This window comes from Polypterus senegalus, chromosome 13, assembly GCF_016835505.1.
Source record: "Polypterus senegalus isolate Bchr_013 chromosome 13, ASM1683550v1, whole genome shotgun sequence".
Lineage (NCBI taxonomy): Eukaryota > Metazoa > Chordata > Cladistia > Polypteriformes > Polypteridae > Polypterus > Polypterus senegalus.
In genome coordinates this window covers 107459397-107486545 of record NC_053166.1, presented here as the reverse complement: position 1 = coordinate 107486545, position 27149 = coordinate 107459397, and the positions used below count along the sequence as shown (strand labels likewise).

Genomic DNA, 27149 nt, shown 5'->3' with positions numbered 1-27149 from the left:
ATGTAGCCCTTTCAGGATTAGCGATTAGTGCAACTTGTGAATGAGGCAACTTCTGGCCCTTGCTAAGGTATTGACATTAAGGTAGTCCACATCACCCAACACTGAGATATTGAAGCTGAGGGTGCCAGCCTCTGCCATGTGATAAGAATGAATGATGAAGAAATATCACATAGGTAAGTATTGTAGGGTGTATATGTAAATAAAGGCTAATAATTTACAGTATTAACATGTCCACCAAAATAAAAAAATCTTTTATAAACAACTCCAGCAACAGCTTCCTTAAATACTGTTGCACTTAAGGGCTACAAGAGTCCAGTGTCTGTAGTGTTTCTTTGTGGGGCTATTTTACACAACATGCTTCTTAATCCTTAGCAGCATCTTCCATTTTGCTAACTGGCCGTGCACTACTTGCTGGTAGAATAACCTCAAAATTATCAAATGTTATAAGTTGCCCCCTAGTCTCAATTAAAGACGTCATTCCTGTGACCTCAGTTTAGAGGAGAGTCTTACCGTAACTATGTTTGTTACAACAAGGAAATAAAGGAGGCTGGCGACTACAAAAGCAATCGGGGTTAAAATTTATGTTACACAATATTCAAACTGTGTGTTAGAGAGCACAGTACATGTGTGAACTTCTCTGCTTGCCTGTAGTGTACAGGATGCAAAGGCACCTAGCTTTACCATAATTTAAAGAACAAAATCACAATTGTTGAATGTCCTAGATAGAATATTCTGTGCCTTGCTTAATGGAATGAGAGATGGTTATTAATAAATAAGTGGTGTGTAAAAGTTGTAAGTTGAAATGTTTTTTATGAGACATTTTGGGTGATATGTGAGTGAGAAAGTTTTTTGTGCAGCTGGCCTGAATGAATGTGTACGAGCCAGTACTATTACATAGAAGCTTCTGGTGAGACAAAAGGATCACCAATGCATAATGGAATATAGTGGTAAAATACAACTATTAAAAGAAAATTAAGAAGCGTCTCTTCAAGAAATGACAATTTTTTAAAAATGTGAAAGTGTAAGATGAGTTGGGTGGTGGCCAAATGCAGGGACCTTGGCGGTCCGATCCTTGGCTACAGAAGCTGGCTCTTGGGACATGGAATGTCACCTCTCTGAAGGAGAAGGAGCCTGAGCTAGTGCACGAGGTTTAGTGGTTCTGGCTAGACATAGTCGAGCTCACCTTGATGCACAGCGTGGATTCTGGAACCAATCTCCTTGTGAGGGGCTGGACTCTCTACCAGTCTGGAGTTGCCCCCTGTGAGAGGCGCCAAGCAGGTGTGGGCATACTTATTGCCCCCTGACTTGGAGCCTGTTCATTGGGGTTCACCCCAGTAGACGAGAGGGTAGCCTCCCTCCGCCTTCGGGTGGGGGACAGTGTGACGATGTGGGTTCTGGCTCCACACTCCCATGGCTGTTTGGGAACCCTTGAACCCAACACCGTCGATAATGTTACCGAGTGAGCTAGTCAATGGAGGCAAATTACTGAGCAAGGGGAAGGTAAAAAGTGCAAAAGTGCTTTTATTTAAAAACCAACAAAAACAGTGTTCCATAAATAGTGCAGTTTCAATTCAAATTCTTCATCAAATAATCCATAAAAACCCGTGGGGGATAAAACCAATTAACCTAGAAAAAAAAACACATCCTTAAAACCAGAGGTTAAAATCTTCTCTTGGAAGCAGTCTTAAAAACAACAAACAAGCTCCGTGCTTATTTTCTGTTAGCGTCTCACCTGCTTATCCCGTTTGGGCCAAGCAGCAGGCAAGACGCTCTTTGCAGCTGCCCTCTTCTAGACACACACACGAGACTGGAGACCTCCCGATCCCTGGCTCCGGTATGGCACTTATCCCAGTCCCGGAGAACTTGGTTTCCACCAACGGCCAGGTCGCTCACGTTGGGGATTCCCACTATCAAGTCTCCCGACTTCCGCTGCCTTTCAATGGCCTCTCTGCGGCCAGTCGCCTTCACCTGGTCACTCCCGCTACATGGTCGCTCAGCGGGAGCAACCTCAACTCAAACACCTGGGTGTCGGCCTAACACCCAGCTTCCTTGCAGCTGTCCACGAGCGCTCGATCGCGCGCTCACCACACTCACGCACTGCCTGCTTCCTCTCCTGCTCCCGGTAACCTCCGTCCTCTCCTTTCCTTTTTTCTCTCTCCATTTTTTTTTCCCCCCTCCACACCAACTCGCGCTTCTTTTTAAAACGTGAGGGGCCATCACAGCTGTAGCATTAGCCACGGGAGCAATCACGAATGTGGGCAGTTCCTCACCTATGCACACGGTGAGAAACGCCCACATTGACGACTGCCCGCTGCTCGCATAACATCGCCCCTCGCGAAGCCCTCGGTGCGGTGATTATTTATTTAAAATGAATGGCCTTTTGCTCAACTAGCTGTGGACCCATAACACCACAGACAGGTCCTAACTGTTTGCGCGTATGCGCAGTCTGGGGTACCCACCCTTTTTAGAGTCCCTGGAGGGGGTGCTAGAGGGCACACCTTTTGGGGACTCCCTCGTCCTGCTGGGAGACTTCAGTGCTCACGTGGGCAATGACAGTGACACCTGGAAGGGCGTGATTGGGAGGAATGGCCCACCCCGATCTGAACCCGAGCGGTGTTTTTTTTTTTGGACTTCTGTGCTCATCACGGATTGTCCATAACGAACACCATGTTTAAGCATAAGGGTGTCCATATGTGCACCTGGCACCAGGACACCCTAGGCCTCAGCTCGATGATCGACTTTGTGGTTGTGTTGTCGGACTTGCGGCCACATGTCTTGGATACTCGGGCGAAGAGAGGGGCAGAGTTGTCAACTGATCACTAACTGGTGGTGAGTTGGCTTCGATGGTGGGGGAGGATGCCGGTCAGGCCTGGTAGGCCCAAACGAATTGTGAGGGTCTGCTGGGAACATCTGGCAGAGTCCCCTGTCAGAAGTCGTTTCAATTCTCACCTCTGGCAGAACTGCGACAGCGTCCCAAGGGAGGTAGGGGACATTGAGTCCGAATGGGCCATGTTCCATGCCTCTATTGTTGAGGAAGCTGACCAGAGCTGTGGCCGTAAGGTGGTCAGTGCCTGTCTTGGTGGCAATCCCTGAACCCATTGGTGTACACCGGCGGTGAGGGATGCCATCAAGCTGAAGGAGTCCTACAGGACCCTTTTGTCCTGTGGGACTCCGGAGGCAGCTAAAAGGTACTGGCAGGCCAAGCAGAATGTGGCTTCAGTTGTTACTGAGGCAAAAACTCTGGCATGGGAGGAGTTTGGGTAGGCCATGGCGAACGACCTCCGGATGGCTTTGAAGAGATTCTGGTCCACCATCCGGCATCTCAGGAGGGGAAAGTGATGCAGTGTCAACACTGTGTATGTTGGGGATGGTGTGCTGCTGACCTCGACTCGGGACGTTGTGGGTCAGTGGGGGGAGTACTTTGAAGATCTCCTCAATCCCACTAACATGCCTTCCAATGAGGAAGCAGAGCCTGGGGACACGGAGGTGGGCCCTCCCATCTCTGGGACTGAGGTCACTGAGGTGGTCAAAAAACTCCTTGGTGGCAGGACCCCGGGGGTAGATGAGATACGTCCGGAGTTCGTCAAGGCTCTGGATGTTGTAGGACTGTCTTGGTTGACACGCCCCTGCAACATCGCATGGACAGCTCTTTTTAAGAAGGGGGACCGGAGGGTGTGTTCCAACTACAGAGGGATGACACTTCTCAGCCTCCCTGGAAAAGTCTGTTCGGGGGTCCTGGAGAGGAGGGTCCATCAGATAGTCGAACCTCAGATTTAGTGTGGTTTTCGTCCTAGTCGCGGAACAGTGGACCAGCTCTACACCCTTGGCAGGGTCCTGGAGGGTGCATGAGAGTTTGTCCTATATGTGAGGCCCCCAGTGAAGTAGATAGATGAACTCCATTCAGAAGGTAGTGAAGGGGCAGTGAGGAAGGAATTAAATAAATTAGGAGTTGTTGAGCGATGAATGTCTGTAATTATAGCTGAAGCATGGAGAGGAATGGATAGTTGTTTGAGTAGCTGAAGGAAATAGACAAACGTTTGAGATGACAGAGGGGCTTCACCTGATATCAATTTAGGGGCCAGTTTTGAAATGTGATTTGCAGTAATAATTGCAATGAATAATGTGTTTGTATGATGTGTTTTTATAACATTATTTTTTTTTAATAATTACACATGGATATAATGCTTTACTCCAGTTCAGGGTCACAAGGCGTAAGGCAGGAAAGGATGGGGCACCAGTCAATTACAGCACCCATATTGATAAATATCCTTGTAAATTTCTATTTATTTAAGGTAATGTCCTTAAAAATGTGTAGAGCCATCATATAATTTTATCATTTCTAAGTGAAATTTTTATTATTGGTATTTGTTAACTGCAATACATACCGTATATACTCATACAGAGCATTCGATCAGAAGAAAATTTGAAGCTGGTTTTAAATTAAACGTCGTTGAAGTGGCGAAAGAAATTGAAAAATGCAATGCTGCAACAAAATTCGATGCGTCTGAGAAATTGATGTGAGATTGGAGGAGGCAAGAAGATGTAAAAAAAAAAAAATTAAGTCTCATATTTTTGAATGGACATATAAGTTGGGGTCTGATTTTATGATCGATTTTTCGGGTTTCATGACTCGATTTATATGTGAGTATATACAGTGTTCAATAAATATATAAACATAGTTTGGCAAAAAAATTGTACTCTTGTCTTACTTTACTATCTTATACTTAACAAATATATATCTTAAAATGTTAATATTAAATTAAATGTATTATTTAATTACTAAGGGGCTCTGCCCCCTGCTCGCTTCGCTCACCAACTCCCGGATTTGGTTAACTGGATATACAATTTAAAGAGATTTATTTTAATGGGAATTCTTACAAATTCATTATTTTCACTTTTACTTTAAAACTTCAGCAAAAATAATATTTGGAATTAACTTTTCTTCAAGATCACATTGAATTTTGATTCCGTGTTTGGACTTTCAAATACAAGAAAATTTCTTTGTCTGTGGTTTGCAGATAAATTTAGTGCGATACTTTTGGACGTATGGATTTGTATCCATTATTGGCTGTTTAATTTCTAATACTGTACGTCCAGTCATTTAACTCTTTTGATTCTATGTTGTATCGCTTCTCCATGATCTATACTAATAAAAGGCAAAGCCCTCACTGACTCACTCACTCACTCACACACTCATCACTAATTCTCCAACTTCCCGTGTAGGTAGAAGGCTGAAATTTGGCAATTTCCTTACAGCTTACTTACAAAAGTTAAGCAGGTTTCATTTCAAAATTCTACGCGAAACGGTCATAACTGTTGACAACGTTCGCCATGTTGAACTTTCTTATTTATGGCCCCATCTTCACGAAATTTGGTAGGCGGCTTCCCTGCGCTAACCGAAACCAATGTACGTACTTATTTCAGTGGTATGATGCCATTGTCGGACGCCATATTGAACTTTTCAACTGTCTTTGTTACCTATGGGCCCATCTTCAAGAAATTTGGTACGCGGGTTCCCAACGCTAACTGAATCCTACTTACGTACATATATACATCCATAGCCTGCAGCTCAGTCACCGCGTGAGGCGACATTGGGTCCCCCATCCCAACGCCTCCCACATTGTTGGCTGCCTGCCTGTATAAGGCCGTCCGTCGCTCCTGTCTCTACATTCCCTTCCTTGCTTCGCCACGGGATTCACGTCTCCCTGCTGATAACTACAGCCTTTTTATTTAATCCACAGCTTCTCCGCTGTTTTATTGTTCGTTTATTACGATTATAGTTATTGTTTAGGTAGTTTAGACTTACTTTACATTGTTCAGGTACCCATTTCCTTTATCATTCCAACCATACCCCCATTATCATGTCTATCGAGGTGATCACCATTGATCAAAGAACTGTCACTTACCGAGTGGTTTTCATGCCCGGAGATGGCACCTACCTTTTCCATTCTCTGTGTCACATATTGCACGGCCTTATCAGGCTCACTCTTGATATCCGGAGGAACATTGTGTCTTATGTATTGAATGACTGGGACAGGTTCAAGGTGTGGACTGATGACGGTACAGGAGATAATTATACTACACAGGAGCACTAAAAGAGTGAAATGCTTAAGCCCTTCACCTATGGTTCTGCATGTGAGTTGATGGCTGCCGCTGAATTGTACGGTTGTCGCTTTCAAGTGCACAGAAATAGCCAAATATTTTACACCTTTCGACAACCGCCAATGCCTCTTAAACATCTTAGATTCACAGGTGATGATTTCAGTAGTGGACACTTTGATGTTTATGAATGTTTAAACTCTCAAAAGCTGGAAGTGAAGTTATCGATGAAACCGGTTGTATGCTTACAACGCTTGACAGATGCCGAATGTCACTTCAACACAAGTCCTGCAAATACTGTCATAATTGAAACAAACCATGAAACTCAAACCGATTATGACAGCAGCAATCCAAGCTGTGAGATTTGAAACAAGATTACTGTTCACATGGCCAACTGCACGTTGCATGCTCAAGAGTAAGCTGAGCGCACAGCTTGGTCATATTACAACCGGAGGGCCGAACTCAAAATTTGGTATACAGAGAGATCCTTAACAAATAATTATTTGTATATTTTCCCTTAATTTATAAAGGTTTAATTTTCTTCTTAATAAAAATAATCCGTACTTCATCGCTGCGAAGCGCGGGTATTTTGCTAGTCATAAATATACACCTGACCGAATTGTGGTTTCTTTGAAATTAAACTTGCTGTAGCTTTAATTGTTGTTGGACCACAGTTTCTCATGGCATATGATCCATTATTGTGTAAATTCATTTTATGATTCGAACATGAGCAGATTATTGTAGATTCGGATATTTTGCCTGTAGTGTTTGTGGATTTCACTTTCAACAAACAACAAATCTTTTCATTCTGGCGGATACGCCTCTTCATTGGAAAGAAACACTACTTTTCCCTGATGGCAACATGAATTAGACAATCTACAAGTCTTTGACTTAAACTTTAAAGCCTTACAATATCTACATACTATTGACATATCACCTATGTCCATATATTCAATCTCTGTTCACTGTTCCATTATTTCACAGAGTAATAATTTCCGTTTGTTAGCCCTAAAGTGGTCTTTCACTATAATTTTTTTCATATATTCGAATTTTACTGTTTTCATAATCTGTAACTTGCTCTGCATGTGTATCGCAACGTTTTTTTGAGTCTTTCGAATTCCACTGCTTTCATAATCTCTAACCTGCTCTACACGTGTTTTGCCCCAACGTTTTTTAACCTCTTTACGACGTTCTACTTTGTCTTCTACTCTTTGTCTTTTATTTCTGACCCCGCTTGGACCTGCTAGGTTTTCAATTCTACCTGGGCTGGGATGATTATTACTTTCCCTTATTTTACCGAGTAATAATTTCCACTACTTTCATAATCTTTAACTTGCTCTGCATGCGCATCACATCATTTTCTTTTTGAGCCTTTCAAATTCCACTGCTTTCATAATCTCTAACCTGCTCTGCATGTGTATCGCGTCAATGTTTTTGAACGTCTTTATGAAGTTCTACTTTCTCTTTTGCTCTTTGTTTTTTATTTCTGACCCCGATTGGACCTGCAAGGTTTTTAATTCCACTTGGTCTGGGCTGATTATTACTTTCCTTATTTTCAGAATTTGCACATAGATGATTATTATTCTTTTTTGCATTCTTTTCTGTCTAATGCTTATGGCCTCTTTTCGATGCGCTACTCTTTCTTCTTTGCTTAGTCATTGACGTGTCATCTAGAACGTATAAAATTATTGTCCTGATAAAATTTATTATAGCTGAGAGCATAGGAAGTGTGTCTGCCAAAAGCATTCAAATGACTGAGAAGTTAGATGACCTTGATCTTATTTGAAAATGTTTGTAAGTAGGGACTGACTTGAAAGAATCTAATGGCAAAAGTCACCGCCTTGAGGGACTTGCATCCAGTGGTTGTAAGTATGATGTGAATTGAAAGAATCTCATGTTAAAAGTTTCTGTCTCGCGGGACTTCATTCCAAAAAGTCTCTTCAAAAAGTTATGTCTTGTCCCAAGATTTTTTTATTATAATAGAGAGAAATGGTAAAATATTAACTAATGTGTGTAATATTTTTGCTTTTTTACTTCTAGCTATCAACTCGGGTCTACAAATGAGAATTTTTTAAAATATGACACTGAAGATCCAGTTACTCTTGAACATGTATCCTACTTAAGGATGGAGATTAAAAAGGTGAGCATTTACTTTTTTGATCTGTGTTTTAGAAGTAATAGTGTTATATAGCACACTAGCAAAATACCCGCGCTTCGCAGCGGAGAAGTAGTGTGTTTAAGAAGTAAAGGAAACATTTTAAAAATAATAAACATATATACATATACATATAAACATATCAACATATACACATATGTACACATACACACATATATATATATATATATATACACATCTACATATATATACATATATACACATATCAACATATATACTGTATACACATACATATACATACATACATACATGTGAAAAAGTAATTGCCCCCTTGTTAAAAAATAACCTAACTGTGGTGTATCACACCTGACTTTGGAGTGGCCTAGTCAAAGTCCTGACCTGAATCCAATTGAGATACTATAGCATGACCTTAAAAAGGCGGTTCATGCTAGAAAACCCTCAAATAAAGCTGAATTACAACAATTCTGCAAAGATGAGTGGGCCAAAATTCCTCCAGAGCGCTGTAAAAGACTCATTGTAAGTTATCATAAGCGCTTGATTGCAGTTATTGCTGCTAAGGTGGCCCAACCAGTTATTAGGTTCAGGGGCAATTACTTTTTCACACAGGGCCATGTAGGATTGGATTTTTTTTCTCCCTAAATAATAAAAACCATCATTTAAAAACTGAATTTTGTGTTTACTTGTGTTATATTTGACTAATGGTTAAATGTGTTTGATGATCAGAAACATTTTGTGTGACAAACATGCAAAAGAATAAGAAATTAGGAAGGGGCAAATAGTTTTCCCACCACTATATATATATATATATATATATATATATATATACATACATACATACATACAGTGGTACCTTGGTACACATCCTTAATCCGTTCCAGATCCCAGGACTTATACCAAAACAAATTTTTCCCATAAGAAATAATGGGAAAATGATTAATTCGTTCCCATGAAAAAAAAATCCTATTGTTATTGGCATATTATACATTGATGGGGTTGTATAAAATAAATTAAACACTGCTTAATACTGAAATACATAAATACAAAAGCAATTAGATGAAATAAATGAAAATGACTTGTCCGATAACAATGAGTTTAATTTTACCGCACAACAAAGGAGAGCGTTACAGCTCTTCCAAAGGAGCCTCTTCAGACGATTGTGAAGCACTGCCGTTCTTCTTCTGGCAGTCTTCAATCCAAATCCCTAAAGCAGATTCCATCCAGACTACTGCCTTATTACATCCACTTACAACTCGTTTTGCACCCTGGTTAAAAGGACACTGCGGCCGTAGATCTTATATTCCTTTCCTACTTTTTAAATAAAAAGAATCGTATCCTTCAACAAATCCAAAACGTTTACCTTTTCGGCAATCATTAACATTTTCCATTTGCATTTGGGCACGGCCCCTGTAGCAGATCGTTTTGGAGCCATAATGAAGGGCTTGACTATGCACAAAGATAAACACAAAAGAGCACAAAAGTTAACTCTTTACACAGCGAAACACGTTGATGCTGAATGAGCGAGGCGAGAGTTCCTGATTAACACTACATTCAGCACGCAGGAACTTAACTGCATGCTCTGATTGGTTTGCTTCTCAGTCAGGAGAACTTAACTGCATGCTCTGATTGGTTAGCTTCTCAGTCATCCGCCAATAGCGTCCCTTTTATGAAATCAACTGGGCAAACCAACTGAGGATGCATGTACAGGAAGTAAAAAGACACATTGTCCACAGAACCCGCGAAGCAGCAAAAATCCGCGTTATATATTTAGTTATGCTTTCATATAAAATCTACGATAGAGTGAAGTTGCGAAAGTCGAAGCGATATAGCGAGGGATTACTGTACAGGTTAAAACTTTTTTTTTTTTTGAAGGCACGCGCCCGGTATAACACACGTGTTGTTCTAGCACACGAGTCATATTCCAAACAAAGGTCGTATACCAAGCAAAATATTTCGCCTCTAAACAGGACGTATACCAAGTTGGACTTAATCCAAAGCAGACGTATACAGAGGTACCACTGTGTGTGTGTGTGTATATATATATATATATATATATATATATATATATATATATATATATATATATATATATATACATACACACACAGTGTATGTGTCTATATATATATAGCCCGTCAACGTGTCCGCTTGTCTGTGTCCAGGACAGCTTCCACTATATATATATTCAAGGCATTCGTAGTCTGAATCACAATCTGACTGTATGGGTGGTTACCTACCAGGTAACGCTTGTGGTTGGTCAGCAAGTCGGCTAACATCCGCCACGGTGCCCTCTTTCAGTTGCGAGAAGCAGATCATAGAATGGTTGAAATAGTTTTATTGTCAAATAATACAAAGAGTACGCGACACGTGTTTCGCCCTAATTCTGGGCTCATCATACTGTCAAATAAACGAACTACACACCGTGGCACAACGCCAGAGGCTTCGCCTCTAGCGCTGACATACGAGGTCCGATTCCCGAGAGGGGGTGCAGTTTTTGGCAACAAGTTCGTTTATGTTTGGTGTGAGGTTCTGTGTTGTGGAGATTCTCAGAATGGATTGCAGGTGCTCATCAGTGAGGCGACTCCTGTGTGCTGTTTTGTTAGTCTTTATCACTGAGAAGAGCTTCTCACACAGATATGTGCTACCAAACATGCACAAGGTTCGAGCCGCATGTAGACGGACTTTTTTTGTTCTTCAAAGTCACCAAAGCGCCGTGCAAACTCAGTGCGCTCAGTTTATCAGCAAAGTGCATATTTGGGAACACCGTAGTGACGACTTGGTTTAACATTACTTGGCAACAGGGAAAGTGGGGCAAATTGCACTGGTGCATTTGTGTCTCCCATAAAAGCAGCTTCACTTGAAATCACTTTGTGATTGTGCACGGGTTAAAACGTCCGCTGAAGTGTCAGATTCTTATTTAATTATGCTGCTTTCTGTATCTTCTGCATTGCATTCAGGTTACCCTGATGTTTTGTCTCATAGTGCCGCCTTAGATTAAATTCTGTAATTACAGCCACATTAGCTCCACAAATGAGACACACGGGTTCAGTAAACATATACTCAGCCTCCCATCGGTTTTTAAAGGCTCTATTTTCAGAATCAACTTTTCTCTTCAGCATCGTGTGAGCTAGCTTCGCAATAACTTGCAGCATCATAAGCTAGACTTGATTAACGCGTAAGTGTTCGGCAAGGCAGCTGAAGCGCTGCATTATGGGATCTGTAGTTTATTGTGTTACCAGCGCTTCATATACCCGGCTTTAATAACAATAATACAGTATATAAAATGATCTCGGGCCGGATATAATTACGCCGGGCGGATGTGGCCCGCCCTTGAGTTTGACACATATGGACTAAATAGAACTTGAAAAGATATATTTTTTCAAATGTGATCGCAATTCAGATAGAGTTGACGCACTACAGCCTGCATGCCTCAATAAGTCATCCTCCCTCGCTCTTACTTTTTACCGCTCATCTAATGAATACACTGAGTATGGCTTTACCAAAACAATCATTGATGGCGAATAAAGTATCCATTATTCGAGTATGTAGATCGGGATATATATATATACATATATATATACCCATATAGCAGCGAGAAGTAGTGTGTTAAAAAGCTAGAAAAGAAAAGGGAACATTTTAAAAATAACGTAACATGACTGTCAATATACAGTATTTGTTTTGTGAGTGTTACTGAGTGTTGCTGTCATCAAGGATTTGATTATCATTATTTCTTTCAATCAGGTTCGTATTTGTAGGATGTGTTGTGTTCAAGTTACATTCCGTGTTTGTCAATCGCTGTAAAGATGACAGGTTTCATTCATCGATTCGTTTCTTACTGCATCAATAAACAGCTCGTCTTCTTCTTTATCTGAGACCTGACACACTGCATGCACGGGTTTTTTACACTGTCTTCCTTTAGCGGACATTGACTTTTTCCAACGTGTGCTTTGTTTTGGATTTATGAATATGCTTGTATGTATCAGACGCTTCATATTTTTTGCTGCCTTTTCAATTGTGTAATTCGGTTTTGTTCAGCTCTTTGGAACTGTTGCTTTTATCTGTGCACTGCGCCAGTTCACGTGAGCCACTCGGTGTACATGCATCGAAGGTTCCCAGCTGTGCTGGTGCCATCTCGTGCTATGTCCATGGCTGTATTTAATGTTACCTTAGTCCTGGCACTTAAAACTTTCTCTCGCAGTTTCGCTGAGTTTGTGTCAAACACCACCCTGACCATCTCATCTTCCTCTCCATAAGCACAGTCCTTCACCCGTGAATATTTACCCGTGGCAGTTTGCTATTGGATTGCCGCTGACGGACGGCCTTATATGGGCAGGCACTAAATTACAAACGCCAGCGGCAGCCTGTCTATGAACTTAATTTAAAGTGTAGGTTTACATCGTGCTTTGTTTCAAGTAGCAGAACTCATGAATATGGTTGTATATGTCACTCGCCGCTTCTTATTGTTTAGCTGCCTTCTCAATTATATAATGCATGTTTTCTTCAGCGCTTTTTTGAGGTCTTCCTGGTTTTCTATGTACTGCGTGATTACGTGGGAGGCGTGATGATGTCACATGAAACTCCACCCCCACGGCGTTGAAGCTCATCTCCATTACAGTAAATGGAGAAAAACTGCTTCCAGTTATGACCATTACGTAGAATTTCGATATAAAACCTGCCCAACTTTTGTAAGGAAGCTGTAAGGAATGAACCTGCCAAATTTCAGCCTTCCACCCACACGGGAAGTTGGAGAATTAGTGATGAGTGAGTGAGTGAGTGTTTGGCTTTTATTAGTATAGATATTAGTATAGATACTAATAAAAGGCAAAGCACTCACTCACTCACTCATCACTAATTCTCCAACTTCCCGTGTAGGTAGAAGGCTGAAATTTGGCAGGCTTATTCCTTACAGCTTACTTAAAAAAGTTAAGCAGGTTTCATTTCGAAATTCTACACGTAACGGTCATAACGGTCGACAACATCCACCATGTTGAACTTTTTTATTTACAGCCCCATCTTCACGAAATTTGGTAGGTGGCTTCCCTGCGCTAACTGAAACCGATGTACGTACTTATTTCGGTGGTATGACGCCAATGTCGGCTGCCATATTGAACTTTACAACGTCACTAATTCTCCAACTTCCCGTGTAGGTAGAAGGCTGAAATTTGGCAGGCTCATTCCTTACAGCTTACTTACAAAAGTTAAGCAGGTTTCATTTCGAAATTCTATGCATAATGGTCATAACGGTCAACAATGTCCACCATGTTGAACTTCCTTATTTATGGCTCTTTTCTTCACAGAATTTAATAGGCAGATTCCCTGCGCTAACCAAAACCAATGTACGTACTTATTTCGGTGGTATGATGCCACTGTCGGCCGCCATATTGAACTTTTCAACGGTCTTTGTTACTTATGGGCCCATCTTCAAGAAATTTGGTACGCGGGTTCCCAATGCTAACTGAATTCTACTTACGTACATATATATATGTTCATAGCCTGCAGCTCGGTCACCGTGTGAGGCGACGTTGGGTCCCCCATCCCAACGCCTCCCACGTTGTTGGCTGCCTGCCTGTATAAGGCTGTCCGTCTCCGGTCTCTACATTCCCTTCCTTGCTTCGCCATGGGATTCACGTCTCCCTGCTGATAACTACAGCCTTTTTATTTAATCCACGGCTTCTCCGCTGTTTTATTGTTCATTTATTACGATTATAGTTACTGTTTAGGTATTTTAGACTTACTTTACATTGTTCAGGTACCCATTTCCTTTATCATTCCAACCGTACCCCCATTAACATGTCTATCGAGGTGATCACCATTGATCAAAGAACTGTCACTTACCGAGTGGTTTTCATGCCCGGAGATGGCACCTACCTTTTCCATTCTCCGTGTTACATATTGCACGGCCATATCAGGCTCACTCTTGATATCCGGAGGAACATTGTGTCTTATGTATTGAATGACTGGGACAGGTTCAAGGTTTGGACTGATGACGGTACAGGAGATAATTATACTACACAGGAGCACTATAAGAGTGAAATGCTTAAGCCCTTCACCTATGGATCTGCATGTGAGTTGATGGCTGCCACTGAATTGTTCGGTTGTCGTTTTTTTTATTGTACCGAAATGGCCAAATATTTTACACCTTTGGACAACTGCCAGTGCCTCTTAAACATCTCAGACTCACAGGTGACGATTTCAGTATTGGACACTTTGATGTTTATGAATGTTTAAACTCTCAAAAGCTGGATGTGAAGTTATCGATGAAACCGGTTGTATGCTTCCAACGCTTGACAGATGCCGAATGTCACTTCAACACAAGTCCTGCAAATACTGTCGTAATTGAAACAAACCATGAAATTCAAACTGATTATGACAGCAGCAATCCAAGCTGTGAGATTTGAAACAAGATTACTGTTCACATGGCCAACTGTACGTTCCATGCCCAAGAGTAAGCTCAGCGCACATTTTGGTCATATTACAACCGGATTGCCGAACTGAAAATGTGGTATACAAAGAGATCCTTAACAAATAATTATTGGTATATTTTCCCTCAGTTTAAAAAGGTTTAATTTTCTTCTTAATAAAAATTTTAAGGCCGTGCCGACTCTGAGCGCTGTTATTTTGCTAGTATATATATATATATATATATATATATAGATAAACACACGTGTGTATGAGAAATTCATGTAGGAGTCTTACATTTTATTAACCTCATCTTGCAATAGTGGATTGGTCATGTCAGCAGATGAGTTCCATGATTCTCCAGCAGTGGTAGAGGCAAAATTCAGTGGTTCTGTCTGAAAGAAAAAAAAAAAACCAAATAGAATGTATTTTTACTTTGCTGACTTTTATACTATGGAAGTTTGCCCCCAGCACTCTGTGATGGTCATTTTAACATCAGTTTAACCTTTCTGAAAAAGACTGTTGAGTTGGTGTAGGAAAACTAAATGTTTTATGCTGGACAGAAGTACTACATATACAGTGCATCCGGAAAGTATTCACAGCGCATCACTTTTTCCACATTTTGTTATGTTACAGCCTTATTCCAAAATGGATTAAATTCATTTTTTTCCTCAGAATTCTACACACCACACCCCATAATGACAATGTGAAAAAAGTTTACTTGAGGTTTTTGCAAATTTATTAAAAATAAAAAAACTGAGAAATCACATGTACATAAGTATTCACATCCTTTGCTCAATACTTTGTCGATGCACCTTTGGCAGCAATTACAGCCTCAAGTCTTTTTGAATATGATGCCACAAGCTTGGCACACTTATCCTTGGCCAGTTTCGCCCATTCCTCTTTGCAGCAAGTCTCAAGCTCCATCAGGTTAGATGGGAAGCGTCGGTGCGCAGCCATTTTAAAATCTCTCCAGAGATGTTCAATCGGATTCAAGTTTGGGCTCTGGCTGGGCCACTCAAGGACATTCACAGAGTTGTCCTGAAGCCACTCCTTTGATATCTTGGCTGTGTGCTTAGGGTTGTTGTCCCGATGAAAGATGAACATTTGCCTCAGTCTGAGGTCAAGAGCGCTCTGGAGCAGGTTTTCATCCAGGATGTCTCTGTACATTGCTGCAGTCCTCTTTCCTTTTATCCTGACTAGTCTCCCAGTTCCTGCCGCTGAAAAACATCCACACAGCATAATGCTGCCACCACCATGCTTCACTGTAGGGATGGTATTGGCCTAGTGATGAGCGGTGCCTGGTTTCCTCCAAACTTGATGCCTGCCATTCACACCAAAGAGTTCAATCTTTGTCTCATCAAACCAGAGAATTTTGTTTCTTATGGGCTGAGAGTCCTTCAGGTGTCTTTTGGCAAACTCCAGGCAGGCTGCTATGTGCCTTTTACATAAGGAGTGGCTTCTTTCTGGCCACTCTACCATACAGGCCTGATTGGTGGATTGCTGCAGAGATGGTTGTCTTTTTGGAAGGTTCTCCTCTCTCCACAGAGGACCACTGGAGCTCTGACAGAGTGACCATCGGGTTCTTGGTCACCTCCCTGACTAAGGCCCTTCTCCCCCGATCGCTAAGTTTAGATGGCCGGCCAGCTCTAGGAAGAGTTCTGGTGGTTTTCAACTTCTTCCACTTACAGATGGAGGCCACTATGCTCATTGGGATCTTCAAAGCAGCAGAAATTTTTCTGTAACCTTCCCCAGATTTGTGCCTCGAGACAGTTCTGTCTCAGAGGTATACAGCCAATTCCTTTGACTTCATGCTTGGTTTGTGCTCTGACATGAATTGTCAACTCTGGGACCTTATATAGACACGTGTGCCTTTCCAAATCATGTCGAATCAACTGAATTTACCACAGGTGGACTCCAATTAAGTTGCAGAAACATCTCAAGGATGATCAGGGGGAACAGGGTGCACCTGAGCTCAATTTTGAGCTTCATGGCAAAGGCTGTGAATTCTTATGTACATGTGCTTTCTCAGTTTTCTTTTTTTTTTTGTTTTTTTTTTAAACAATAATATCAAGTAAACTTTTTTCACGTTGTCTTTATGGGGTGTTGTGTGTAGAATTCAGAGGAAAAAATAGAATTTAATCCAGTTTGGAATGAGGCTTTAACATAACAAAATGTGGAAAAATTGATGCTCTGTGAATACTTTCCGGATGTACTGTAGATTTGGTATTTATTTCCAATATGGACACTTCGTACTTTCAAAAATTGCAAGACAAGAACTAAGACCTGACAGGAATACCTTCTATCTTATGACATACACATCTGTACTTGATCGTACAGGCACAAGTTACAGTCCCCATTCACTGAACTTCACAGCTCCTGCTTGTGAGTCCTTGCAGGAAATGCTGATAGTTTTTCTGTTTTTAGAAATTCCTGTTTCAATGAGCTCTTTTTGTACAAGAGCCCCTCAAAACATTTCTAAACTTTCAATTTCAGAATTTAAAAAATTTCTGTTAGAGATATTTATAATTCATTTCTTGTGAATGCAGTTTTCCCTGCTTCCTAGTACACTAATGCTAGTGGTCAAAAATACTATTAGGAAAATAAAAAACTAAAGTTAATGGTTAAGTGAGGTGTACTGCAAGATTAAGCGTTGTTGCCTTACAATGAATCTGAGCTCCTTTCACAGTCCATTAACATTTACTATGGTCTTGGTTTTTCTTTGGTGCAAACTATAATATACATTCAGACATGTTTAGGACAGAGTACAGCAGTTTGCATGCCGACGTCAAAGTGAAAGTCATCATGGTTTGCATAGTGCTAATCTGGGAAATAAAAAAAAAAAAACAGAAAATTGAACAATTGCTTTTTAATAAAACTGAATGATAAACTACAATCATATCAAGAACATTTTTACAAATAATAACAAACATGAAACACACAAAGGAATTTTCAGCAAAAATTGTTTATCTAATTAAAAATGAAATAATTTAAATATGCCCCTGACAGATTTAAAAAATATAATAAACAGTATCTGAATTCATTTCCATTGTTAGCCAACATCAATACTGTTGTAGTTTATAGCACTCTGACTCATTTTTCTATTTCACTTGAAAAGGTAACTTGCAACTTCAAATTATTATGCAGAAAAGTATATTGTTGTTGATATGTAACCAGCTTAGAGGCATATTGCATGACTGAGATTTTATCAGGCAGCACATTGTTTGTACTTATGATGTTGCACCAAAGCTGAGTAACAGAGCTAAAGGTATCTGCATATTTAATATACATTTATTCTTTGCAAGTGAGCATGTTTTCAAACCCATGTTTTACTTTTTAAAGTGATATTTAAATGAAACTTATACTTAGTTACCTGTATCGTGTGGGCACATGAATTGTCTCCTAATAGCATGCCACTTTGAAAAGCTGACAGTGAAGACAGATGCATCATGTACAATAAATATGTACCCTATTGTTTAGTGGATGCCTCAGGAGAATTGTTAAGATGAAGCATTGATATAAACTTGCAGCAGGATTGAGTTAAAAAAAAAACACCCAGTACACTGTAAATCTGAGGTTTTGTGTAAAATATACCACCTAAGACTTAAAATTATACAGTCTTGCATAGTTTCTGAACAACTGACCTGCTCAGTTTCAAGTGCTAATATAATGAACTTGCTGTTATCGCTAGAGACAATTTGTAGTTTCTTCAGAATTGCCCTCATACATACACTTGTGCTTTAACACATTTGTCTGCCTATCTGGAAACCTGCTGCAGTTTCTTTAAATTTTGATTTGTCAAGCTTCTCAGCCAGACAGCTTTATTATACAGTAGTTAATGACAAATTGCATGACACTTGGCTCTAAACGTTTTCTGTATATTATTTACTTTTTATTCAAATATGTATTTTTGTTCCCATATTAATTATGCAAATGTCAAATTTGGGGATTGTGAATTCTTTTTTCCTATAGATTAGTCTTGTACTGATGAATATTTGTAAGTACCTCTCCAATAGCGAGTTCATATATGAGCGCTAGAAAAGGTCCAGAGAAGTGTGACTAGACTGATTCCAGGGCTAAAGGGGATGAAATGTGAAGAAAGATTAAAAGAGCTGAGCCTATACAGTTTAAGCAAAAGAAGATTAAGAGGTGATATGATTGCAGTGTTTAAAATTATGAAGGGAATTAGTCCAGAGGATCGAGACTGTTATTTTAAAATGAGTTCATCAAGAATGCAGAGACACAGTTGGAAACTTGTTAAGGATAAATTTTGCACGAACATTAGAAAGTTTTTTTTTTTTTTAAACACAGAGAACCATAGACACTTGGAGTAAGGTCTGCTCTGTGCTGAATAAATAGATTTTTATTTAGTTTAATGAAGTTTATATCAAACCAGCATTTAAATTCCTTTTTATATTACTCCCTTTTTAATAATTTGATATGAGTCTGAAGATCTTAAAACAAACAGAAACCAGCTGAATCCCACAAACGAATCACAAGCTAGCCCCATTCTCCCCATTCTCCCACTGAGTGAGTGAATTTGTGCACGATCAAGCAAAGGGAACCAGAATGGAAAAAAGTGTAAGTCTTCCAAATAGCAAACAGGAGATTGTATGCTGCACTTTTGAACCTCCATCTCCCAACATTATATGCATAAACCAGCCGCATAAACATAAAACTTGAAATAAAGACCAGAGTGTTTCCGTGCTCAGTATAATATACAAAAACACACTAAAAATTAAACGTGAATATTTTGAGCTGCTGTAATTTGACGTTCAGTTCTGTGTAAATGTTTTCCCATTTCTGATTCATTATACTAAAATTTGGATTGTAGTGTCATCTTTATAATTCATAATAGAAAAATGGTATACAATTTAAACAGCAGAGAAGACAGGACACGACCTTGAGATGTCCTGAATTTCACAGAATAAATTCTAAATTTATTCATTTTTATAGAATCATTTTTTACAGAATATAGTTGAGTTTAATGAATTGATTGAAACATATTACACAATTTATGAATCAGTATTTGAGGTTGAATAGTATTAAAAGCGGATACATTTTTCAGGCTTAGTATTCTGAAATGCTGGCCTTATCAAGAAATCAGTAGATTTTAATTAAGATAATCAACACTGCATCTTCTACATTTCTGTTTGTGCAGTCAGCAAATTGCTTGTTTTGTTAGTAGATACCTTTCATCAAATTCTAAGCACTGGAATACAGGTTAGTGCTACTGTCCTATTCCCTTAAACTTCTAAACCTGGAAAAATTAGAAATCTGTGTTATGGTTAACTGTTTCTATAGACCATCCATCCATCATCCAACCAGCTATATCCTAACACAGGGTCACGGGGGTCTGCTGGAGTCAATCCCAGCCAACACAGGGCCCAAGGCAGGAACAAACCCCAGGCAGGGGATGCCAGCCCACCGCAGGGCATTTCTATAGACCAGTTGCATGTTAAAGGTTATCCTGATATACCATCTGTCCCCACTGTCCTGTTAGTTTTGACCTGGACTGAGATTTCTCCATTTAAACTCCGTTGAATACCATTATGGAATAAAATGCACAGCAACTCTCTTTCTGTTTTATTTTGAAGAGAAATTACTGATTTTGAATCTTAAGCAAAAGCCATTTTGCGTGCGCTATCAGCTTGTATCCTCCAGCGTATCTTGGAGGCAGCACATCTTTTCTTTGTTTGAATTGCAGTTTTTTCAACCTTTTTCCATCCACAAGATGGAGTAGAGAGATACAAGATAAATTAAATGAGCTTATGCTTAGGTGAAGTGTGTCTGCAACAGCAGTTCCAAGCAGGGTTATAATGAAAGGGTGTAAAAAATAGAAAAGAAAAAAACAGAAAGCAGGTTAAGAAAAAAACAAAGAGGATTGAACATTAAATTGATTACTTACATTAAGTTACTTTCTCGTTGTTGACTGTGCAATTTGTTCACTACATTATAGTATTTTGTATAACATATGAAGTAATTACACTATATAACTTTTTACAAATCAAGCTATTGATTTTTTTAAGGATTCAATTTGAATCTATTTCTTTTGCATTAGCAACATCTATTCTCTCCAGGTGTGCACAGCTTAAAATTACAGTTTAGTACAGACATCCTTAATAATGTCATATACTGTATTTACAAAAGAATAAATGCACATTTCAGTTTTTCTAAAAAGACTGAATCTTTGTAAAGTACATTAAAGAAAACGTCAAGCAGGCTGAAAACACGAGAGATAATAATAATAATAATAATAATAATAATAATGCATTTTATTTATAGTGCTATGTAAAAGTTTGGGCACCCCTCTGAGGTTGCGTGATAATTTGCTCTGTCATCATAAAAGAAGATCACAACAATATGCCTTTTTTTTTTTTACTAGAAAAATGTAGACAAAGGGATATTTATCAAACCAAAATTCTCAGTGTTGCATTATTGAGTTGTATGAAATAAAATAAAATGAAAAAAAATGGGATGTGCAAAAGTTTTGTCCCCGTTTTTAATTGCATTAATTTGAATACCTGTAGTCATTGCAGCACAGAATTGCTTTGATGAGCTCATTAGACCTTAAACTACAAAGGCAGATGCAACCAATCATTAAAAAGGTTATTTAACATTGGTAATTGCTAGTTGTGCTTGTCCTTGGTTTCTGTCTTAGAGAGTGCAACATGGGAACCTCTAAAGAACTCTCTACTGCCCTAAAAACTAAGATTAATTTTTCGTTTTGAATTAGCAGAAGGGTACCGGAAATGATCACAAAGTTTTGGACTGTGTCTCCATAGTCAGAAATGTAGTTAGGAAATGGAAGGCCACATGAACAGTCCTTGTGAAGGAAAGATGTGGGAGGCCAAGAAAAATATCTGAAAGGCACAGCCATAGGCTGGTTAGAATGGTCACAGGTGACCTCCAGAGAGCTACAAGAACATCTGGCTGCTGATGGTGACATTGATAGATTGATAGATACTTTATTAATCCCAAGGGGAAATTCACATAATCCAACAGTAGTATTCTGATACAAAAAAAAAAAATTAAAGTAAAGAGTAATAAAAATGCCATCATGTTATGGGGCTGTGTGGCTAGCGCAGGTACTGGAAACCTTGTTAAAGTTGAGGGCCGCATGAATTCCTCTCAGTATCGGCAAATTCTTGACAAGAATGTTCAAGAATCAGTCACAAAGTTGAAGTTATGCCAGGGTTGGATGTTTCAGCACCACAATGATCCAAAGCACTGTTCAAAATCTACCAAGGAATTCATGCAGATGCACAAGTACAATGTTCTAGAATGGCTATCCCAGTCCCCAGACCTGAACATCATTGAAAATATATGGATTGAGTTGAAGCAGGCTGTCCACACTTGGAAGCCATCAAACCTGACTGAACTGGAGGCATTTTGTATGGAAGAATGGTCCAAAATACCACCAGCCAGAATTCAAGGACTTGTCACTGGCTATAGGAGGTGTCTACAGGCTGTTATTTCAACTAAAGGAGGCTCTACTAAATATTGATGGATTATTCCTTTGGGTCACCCAAATTTATGCACCTGCCTATTTTGCACATTAAATTGGTTCTGTTGGTCCAATAAAAATGTCACTCCTGAAATGTTGCTGTTTCCATAAGGGATAAAATATGTTAATGAAGTTGCTGCCTCAAAAGCTTAGCAATAATTAGCTGAGAGAGCAGGCTTGAGCAAGATGGCAGGCAGCTAGAAAGGAGAACCCCATTGAGCAGAGCAAGTGGATGACACCTGGGGGCTGAAAGAGTGATTACTCTGGCTGAGCAACTCCGAGAACTATTGTGATATGTGCTAAAAGGAACAGCTCACCATAGAAGATCGGGAAGGCAGCGGGGGTCAAATAGGCTTGGGAGGAGAGCTCTAAAGTGAGCGCCACTGGGGACCCAAGCCTAAGTCTAGAGAGGGAGCCTTACCATAGTCATAGGACAGCAGAGGCCTGGACCTGTGGAAGGTTAGCTGCCACTGTCAGTAAGGCGACTCCTCTGCTGCAAGGCCCATATGGGATAATCAGAGGAGCCACCAGTGAGGAAGATGACACCGAGCTTTTTAGTAAGGGCAGTTTCCTGCCTGATTTTAACCTCATTGTTAATAGATTTATTTAGTTTGATTTTAACCTCCACTTCACCTTGTTTTTAATTGGATTATTTATTTTTAGAATATCTTGAAGCGCTGCACTTTTTGAACACTTGTTGTTTTTTTGTTTTTTTATAAAAGCACTCATCACTTTTATACCATCCCCTTAACTCTAAGTGTGGTTTGTCCTCATCCACCAAGCTCATTTCGGTTACAGTACTGATGGTAATGGGTTCAAGAGGCCCCCATAATAGAAGAGGGAGCCAGGAGCCGACCCACACCATTACATTGCTGTTGTGATTTCATATAGTGATGCTGTAGTCAAAATTAAAGAAAGATATCGTACCAGACAGAGGCACTTCGCAAACTTGTGGATCCCAGTACCTGTGATGGTCTACGTGTGTGTCTGTCTCTCTCTTTCCATTGTTGCAGCGCTAATTACAATGTCCAAAATAATTACTAAGCTTCAGTTAACTGTGCTACAGAGCTCCTGAACTGTGTGGAAGCCGGCCCGGACACAGACAGGCGGACACGTTGATGTCACCCAACACACATTTATTTACAGTCATATTTACAATAATGCACCTCAAAGCCACCAAAGTCCTGGCCACAACAAAATGCCTCACTTCTTCAGGCCACCTTCACTCCTCTCCACCCATCTCTCCTCTCTCCCGAATCTAGCCATTGTCTGAAGGGAGGCGGAAGTGCCGGCTGTATCCCCGGAAGCACTCCGGGTGTCCCTGCACTTCTTCCCCCCCAGCACTTCTGGTTGTGGCAGAAGTGCTGAGATCCAGGGTCCCCAAGGCATTGGAGCACACCCTGGCAGTGACCATGGGCCCCTACAGGGTCGAGCTTCAAAGCTCTGTACCCGTGGTCCCCATAGCAACCAGGGTGGTCACCCCCACGTGGTCTGAGGTGGGCGTACACCCTCTTACGGTCCTCCAAGGCGTCCCGGTCGGCTTGCCCCCCCAGGCATCTGCCACAACTGATAACGGCAATTTTAGCTTCTCTTTAGCATCTCTTATATTAGCAGGCAAATTATTCCACAGCTTCGTAGCCCTGTAACTAAAAGCTTGACCTCTGACTATTATTTTATTAATTCTTGGAATCATAAGTAGATTAGCATCTTGAGGTCTCAATGTTCGCTGTGGTTTGTAATTCATGATAACATAAGTTGTGTTCATATTTTCTGGTTCTTGTAATAATTCTTGTAGCAAAATTTTGAAATAACTGAAGGCTACATAAAGATGCAATTAAGTAAGTATAGCACTGGATAAATGTATTTTTGTATAATAGAAAGTTATGTTTGAATGTCATCTGCATATGAGTCAAAATTAATGTTATGTTTTCTAATGATAGTACCCAAAGGAAGCATGTAAAGTGAAAAAAGAGTAACGGGCTGTAGAATTTTTGATTGATTAATAATCAATATGACAGTCACCCAGGAGGATGACATAATAATGTAAGAATAAAAAAATTAATTTTTAAATTGGTTAATTAATTATCAGTTTTGCCTTCGGTAATACCGGTAATTAATTCAAAAACTCAGCAAGGCTCTTACTTCGTTTACCTCACCTTTCTGTATTTTGTCAGAGACGGGTCTCTGGTCTTTAGACTTATAGCAAGTTACTGAGGCACACTTGTATTATTCTGTTTCTTATCACAATTTATTGATAAACACAAGGATTATTGAAATGTGATAGCTGCATATACTGGATGCAGATAGACTAGACAGACAACCATATAACAAATAGGCTGGCTGGTTACTGGTATTTAGAGTTTTACTTTATCTTAACACAGATAGTTTTACGATACCAAGTCTCTGTGGATGATGTCTGATGTTGTGTGGAGTTGTTGCTCTGAGTTCAAGTGGAAGATTCTTCACGTGTTGGAGTGCACTTGGTCTCTTTGCTGCATGATCCTTGTCAGTGCTGTGCTACTGCTTCTTCGGCTTGCCTTCTGCTGTCTTTTGCCACTTCATAGGAAAAAGGCATTACTTATTCTGGCCAAACAGCTTTAATGCTGAAGGTTCCCTCTTGAAGTCATGGCTTCACAGCCTTGTCAGACTACTGGCACACAGCTTTGGCTTGATAGACTGGGTTTCACTTCCAGTTACAAAATCAGTGTCTTTTAATAGGCGGGTTCTTCTGTCCATCTTAGTTGGACTCCCTTGAGTTTATTTCGTTTCTTCTGGATCAAGAGATCGGCAGAGGGGCCTTTGGAAAGATGTCAGTACAGCTTTGATTTAACTCTGAAGTGCTGCTGTTATCGAACTGAATTAGACTCACAAAATAGACATAGTTAAAATATTTTGCTGCAGGATTTATAGTAGGTATGATTTAAAAACCCTGTGGATTCTGGAATCAGATATTTAAATCCAGTACAAACACTTAATTGTGAAAATCTTTCAAATTACAGTAACAATTTACAAGGATTCCTGTGGCCTTTTAAGGTCAAGGTGAGAAATTAATTTGGTCATGTGTGTTAGAATATAACAAAACAAATAGAAGATACTGTATATGGTAAGGTAAAAGAAAAATGTTAATGTTAACAGTCCTTCCTTATTTACCCATAATTATACACTGCACAACATTTTTTTTGAAAAGTCTAAGTATGCACAAATATAGTTTAGGTTTTACTGCATCACATAGGAACTCTGAGAAATAGACATTTATATGTTTACTGACAATAACGTATTTAGTCACGTTTATGTTTCGCATAAGATATTAAATTAAACAGCATTAAAAGTGTTTTGCTCCTGATTTTCTTTTGTATTCAATGTCTGGTGCATCACGTTGCAATGTCCAACAGTAGTCAGCAAGCATTGATGGATTCCAGTTGCCCTGGTGTCATTTCTCCATCGTAGCAATGACCTGGGGCCTCATGTATAAGTGGTGCATACGCACAAAAATGTTGCATAAGCCTGTTTCCACGTTCAAATTGTGATGTATAAAACCTAAACTTGGTGTATTACCACACACATTTCCACAGTAGCTCATACCCTGGCGTACACAAGTTCTGCGCTCGGTTTTGCAGACTGGCGGCACCCAGTGACAAAGCAGTGCTACTGTTCCTGCATGGTTACCCTTTCTTTTTTAGATCCACATCCCTGATGTGGCTTTATAAATACACTGAAATTAACCGCATATTGTTTATCAGTATAATGCATCTGATTGTAATTAACCTGTAACAATATAATGGTCCAAGGAATGGCCAAACTATTCCAAATATAGCTGCTTTAGCGTTGTTACTCTCATTGCACCTTTTTCTTCTTTCAGCTGCTTCCCGTTAGGGGTTGCCACAGCGGATCATCTTTTTCCATATTACTATCACTGCACCACTCGGAGCAGCTGATCAGAAAGAGAATTATCGGTATACAGCATCAAGCACACGCTGCCACAGCCATGCTGCCTATTTGAACTGCTCTCACATGGCAAATGCTTCAAAACCTTTTCTGTACAGACCTCACGGTTCAGAAACTGTTTCATCCCAAGAACTATCAACGCATTCAATTAGTCCATCAAGTGCTCCTTGTAGAACTGTTTGTACTTATTAGTACAATCACCTCCCTGTAAACTTGCACTACAGTTATAATATTGCACAACCTGAGTCACTTTATAAAACGTGTATTTACATATGATGACGATATCATTTTTAAGAGGAAATGCAGCAAAATATGTTTGTTTATATTATACAGATAAAACTTTAATTTCATTTAAATAATCTATATTGATAATAATTAAACATGTGAGGACACGGTGTCGCTGCACTACCAAGGAACTGACGCTCCGTTCACGGATTGTTCCTGCCTCGCACTGTATGTTTGCTGAGACTGGTGTGACACTGGAAGGATAGAATAATTAAACATGTACTACGAAGATATTTCAATGTTCCTTAAAAGTTTTGAAGAATCGGCGTTCTAAGCTTACAGATGGCTTAACGTCTATTACACAGCTGATTGTGTGGCGATTGGGTATTTGGAGAAAAAAAAGTAAGGACAGAAATTGGGGGTTAGTACGTTTGAAAGAGACAGTACTGATGCAATAAATTATTTAATCGAAGGTCACACATGGCAAAGCAAACATCTTGCGTGAGGCAGGAACAATCACTGCGCCACCGTGTTCCCATGTTTAATAACATGCTTTAACTCCTATCATCATGAAAATGGTATCGAGTATACATGTCAGTATTTTAATTATTCAGAGAGCTGTAATATTACTAATGTAGTGGATTGTGTGTCCTGTCGGAGGAAGAGAAAGCCCAGAAGCATGTAGTGATTCACACACACAGAGCAAATAGAAGATCAAATACAAAACAAAGCATTTAACGTGCTACTTTAGTTACGATGGGATTTGAGAAACTAGTAAATTAAACGATTTTAAGATGAAGTTTATGATGTTCTACTTTAATGACAAAATAAACTACATGA

The 27149-nt window shown here is 39.8% G+C and overlaps 1 protein-coding gene across 1 annotated transcript in view; it reads left to right on the top strand.

Moving 5' to 3' along the window:
* The window catches only part of mis18a (MIS18 kinetochore protein A), a 120346-nt gene that overhangs the window by 84624 nt on the left and 8573 nt on the right, over positions 1-27149 (top strand). The window contains exon 4 of the mRNA XM_039775003.1: positions 8140-8239. Within this exon, the coding sequence (XP_039630937.1) occupies positions 8140-8239 (100 nt within the window). The remainder of the gene's footprint in view (positions 1-8139; positions 8240-27149) is intronic.